This window comes from Stegastes partitus, unplaced genomic scaffold, assembly GCF_000690725.1.
Source record: "Stegastes partitus isolate 25-593 unplaced genomic scaffold, Stegastes_partitus-1.0.2 Scaffold196, whole genome shotgun sequence".
NCBI classification, from domain to species: domain Eukaryota; kingdom Metazoa; phylum Chordata; class Actinopteri; family Pomacentridae; genus Stegastes; species Stegastes partitus.
In genome coordinates this window covers 561,171-565,671 of record NW_007577927.1, presented here as the reverse complement: position 1 = coordinate 565,671, position 4,501 = coordinate 561,171, and the positions used below count along the sequence as shown (strand labels likewise).

The following is a 4,501-nucleotide window of genomic DNA, read 5'->3' as shown; positions in this document are numbered from 1 at the left end:
TGCACAGAGTGACTCGGAGACGTCTGGAGTTACTGACAACGTGTCCAGAAGTGTGAAAAAAACAGAACTACTGGAAGCTGGATCAGAACCTCCTACATGTCATGTGTCTATCTGCTGTACTGATGAAGTTCTGAGGCTCAGAAATGATGGAAAAAGTCCATTGAAGTGATCAATCTGGACCCTCCTCTGTGGAACTCTGGAACATTCACAGTCTGAAGGTAGAACTCTGGTCAGTAGATAAAGGTGCTGCAGAATCAGAACCAGATATTCTGAGGAGGTTCTGGAGGAGCTCTAGTCAGTAGATAAAGATACTGCAGATACAGAGCCAGAATCAGAACCAGGAGGAACTACTTCCACATCCTGTGTTCTCTGTTTGTGCCTCATTAATCAGATTTCTATTTTGTGGTGTTACTAGAACATGTTGGGTCCAGGTGAGGAACTTGTGCAGCAGCAGTGTGTTTCTGCTGCAGCTGGGCTTCACCACCACCCGTCCGTCCGTCCGTCCGTCCGTCCGTCGTCCTGTGTTGTCTGCAGTGTGAGAACTGAGCGCTGAGCTGTGCAGCCCTGGGGGAGGCCAAGCTGCATTCAGCCGCCTCTATGGAGCCACAAAGCCGCATTCATGGGGCTGAATGGCTGTTTTTCTGCGACCAGGCACTGGTCGGGCCGCCCCATTGGACGCCGCTCCGAGTTACCGCTCGGCCCGCCTTGGTATGCACGGCTCGTCCAGCGGCAGCACAACGGGCGGACGGACAAAGGACGGAGCGCACGGACACGGGAGGCCGCCAGCGCTGAGTTGCTACCCTCAGCAGAGATGGACGGTTTCCTGGTTCTGTTCTGCTGCTCACACCCTGGACCCAACATGTCTGCCCCGGTTTGTTAAAGTAAATGAAGCTGAGGAGATTTAATGTGACGGGTTTGATAAGTTCAGTCTTCTTCAGGACTTCGTCTGTTTCAACGACAGGTTCATTAAATCAGGTTATGGAACCATCTGACCCAAGAACCCACAGAATCAGAACCACTGAAGCCGGCGTGTCGAGGAGACGGGTTCGTTATGTCTGACTGTAAAGGCAGGAAGTCATCAGGTCACATGTTCTGGTTTTAACTAAAGAATATCTACAGGATGACGGGACTGTCAGCTGGTTGTGTTTATGTTGTTGTTGTTGTTTATCATGTTGTTGTTGATGCTGTTTGTCATTGAAGTTTTCTGTAGATGTGCTTCTTTGGGTGAAGGAGGCAGAAAACATCAGATCATTCAGGATTGTTGGTTTCGTGTTTCATGGTTTTGTTTGAACTCAATGAATGAAATAAAAATAAAAAATAAAAAGACTGACGTTTAAAATGTCTCCGATCGTCCTGAAAGACTAAAAACGAGTCCGACGTCACACCGACCGGGTCAGGACGTGAGAGAAACTTGACCAAAGTGACTCGAAACTGATCCTACATGACTCAAAATGTGCTTCATGTCACAGGAACTGGTTCACAGCGACTCAAACTGAGTCTATTACCACAGGAATGTCTCAAAAACGACTCAAAGTTTGTTCAGTGTGACTCTAAATCCATCCACAATTATTTAAAATCCTACAAAAATGGTCCAAAATGTCCTCAGTGACTCAGAATGCGTCTGCTGTGATAAAAACCTGTTAAAACGACTCGGACTAGTCGATGGAAACAACAATGACACGGTTCAGAACTTGTTTGACTCGACTCAAAGTGTAGAAACATCTAGAAAGACTCCAGGTCTGTCCAACGTCAGACAAACTTCATTTCACCAAAATGTGTCCTAATCTACCCTTTATTCTCTGTTTGGATCCCGTTAGCTTCCACAAGGTGCCTGATAGACTACCTGCTAGTCTTCCTGCTAGTCTACCTGGACCCTCCTGCTAGTCTTCCTGGATCTTCCTGCTAGTCTTCCTGCTAGTCTTCCTGCTAGTCTTCCTGGATGACTCGACGTCTCGATAATGTCTGACCGGTGACTCTAAATCCGTCTCGTGACAGAAATCCGTCCAAAATGTCCTCACCAACTCAGAACGTGTCTGCTGTGATAAAAACTTGTTCAGAACCACTCAGACTTGGACTCAGAACCAGTCCAGTGAGTCAAGAACCTTTCAGAATGAATGACATGTTGTTGGAAGTGACTCGAGATGTGACCAAACATGCTGATTCAGAACGGGTCGTAAATCACTCAAACTTCATGCTCAGCGTCTGACGGATCGTCCTCAACACGTCGGTACCTTCTGGTTCTGGTTCTGCCGTCAGACGGAGGCACCAGAATAAACGTAGAACTCATTGACATTCAGCTAATGTCTGGTTCCAATTAACGGAGAGCCGGAGTCATGATTCAGCATCGACTTCCTGTCGGCCGGCGAGCGTCTCTGATCGATCGACTCACGGGCCGCTCGATGCGCCGGAGGTCCAGTTCTGCTCGCTCTGCTGGACTGTGCGGGTTAAAGGTCGGTTCTGATTGGACGGTGTCTCCGTCGACCCGAAACCGTCTCTGACTTAAAGATGCACCAAACCAGCAGGAGGCGAGAAAAGAGCAACGCCGAGGAGTTCTGGTTCTGACTCACAGGGTCCAGTTAAGGGGAGAGTTAAGGGGAACATTATTTCCATATTTTAATGATTCAGAACCTCGTCAGATGTGTGACGCTGGCTTTTCATCTAGTCAAACCTTTAATTGTCAAACAGAAAAAAGGGAGATTTTTTTTACCACGTGTTGATCCAAACCCGGCTCAGTCGGACCAACACCGTTAACGATGAAGCTGAAGCTCCTGAACCCAACATTAAGGCTGAAGGACGAAATCTGCCTTAAAGGTTCTGGAACAAGCTGCTGAACCAGAACCTGCAGCTCAAACGTGTGTCCTTTGTCCACTGGTACCAAAAAGAATTCAAAATGTCTCTAAAACGGTCCAGAACAACTTCAACACGTCCTCAGTGACTAAAACCATGTCCAGTGACAGAACCATGAGTCAGCTGATCCAGAAGGAACCAATACGTCCAAAGTCACAACAACGTGAACAAAAGGACTCAAAGTTGGTCCAAAATGATCAAACATTCGTCAACAAAGCTCGTCCAGATGATTCAGAACACTTTTAAACAGCTCTGAACCCAGCCCAGAACCAGTCCAGAACTAGTCCAAGTCTGACCCAAGCTGCTCAGAATGTGTCCAAAATGATTTAAAATGCCTCCTGTGTCGCAAAAATGATTCAACATGACTCAAATTTGGTCCAACATGGTCCAAAGTTGATCACGATGGACTCACTGTGAGTCCAGAATCACAAGAACCTTCTCAAGACAACTCCAACGTGTTCCGGACAGCCCAGAACGTGTCCAGAACCACAAACATTTGTACAAAATCACTCAAACTTTGACCTAAAATGTGTCTGATGTCTCTAAAACTGTAAAAGGCCTCCAGCTGGACCGAGCCCGGTACCACAGAACTGGGCCAGAACTACATACATGTGTATCTAGTGACTGAGCAGTTCTGCTGCAAGTGAACCTCACCAGAACCAGCCAGGTCAGAACACAACTCTGGGCTCTACAGAACACCTCCTCTGTGGATCATCTGGTGCTGAAGGCTTCACACAAACTCGACTCTGGATCTTTGGCACAAACACAATCTGCTGTCGAACCAGAACCGAGCCAGAACCGGCCTGGACACACAGACTGAGGAGCTCGGATGGAACAGAAGCGGTTCCGTTACACAGAAGCAGCAGCAGTGGACGGGTTCTACTCACCGACTCCGATCTTCTCGTCCTCCGTCGGCGTCCACATCGCGTCCAGAACAAATCCACACAAAGTTAGAACCTCCGGCCCGGACGCCTCATGGACCGACCCGTCCGAGGAGCACAGAGCCGCCAAAAGTTGCCTCGGGGCCGAAAATACGGAGAGAAATCCGGGTTTGTGTCGTTACTCGCTCCGGTTCGGGATCCGGCCAGCTTCGGTCTGACGCATGGCGCAGCGCCGACCGGGCTGCGTTCAGCGGCGTCACGGCTCCGGTTCGCCGCGGAGGGAGCTCAGGAGGGGCGGCTCGGGCTGGATCTCCGGTCCGGAGCCTGGACGCGTCCGGAGCAGGAATCAACACAGACAATAAATCACAGAACCAGCGCGTAAATCCCTTTATCGGCCGGTTCCGACCCAGTCGTCCGTCTGCGTCCCACAACTTGTGCTTGGAGCTGAACGAGGCGGTTCTGTGTGCGTCAGAACCGAGCAGCCGCAGCAGCCGAACCGGACCGGACTCGGTGTGGGTCCGGCACCGACGTGCAGCAGCCGCGTCTTCATCCGAAACACGGAGAAACGGCGCAAAGAGCGGCGGCGGCGGCGGCGGCGGAGCGAGCGGAGCCGCAGACTCACGGTGGCGTCGCTCCACAGCTGACTGGGGACGACCGGGAGTCTGCGGAGGCCCGGTCCGGTCGGTGGGCGACTCCTGCCACCGTGTGTCGGCTCCGGAGCAGCGCAGCAGCCGGGTCACCTCAGAACAGAACCAAAACAGAACCAAAATAGA

At 50.7% G+C, this 4,501-nt stretch overlaps 1 protein-coding gene across 1 annotated transcript in view; it reads right to left on the bottom strand.

The window, feature by feature from the left end:
- Nucleotides 1-3,796, bottom strand: part of LOC103356385 (dedicator of cytokinesis protein 3-like) — a 170,787-nt gene extending 166,991 nt beyond the window's left edge. Inside the window, exon 1 of the mRNA XM_008280492.1 lies at nucleotides 3,735-3,796. Coding sequence (XP_008278714.1) covers nucleotides 3,735-3,771 — 37 coding nt within the window. The 5' untranslated portion in view covers nucleotides 3,772-3,796. The remainder of the gene's footprint in view (nucleotides 1-3,734) is intronic.
- Nucleotides 3,797-4,501: the final 705 nt, after the last annotated feature.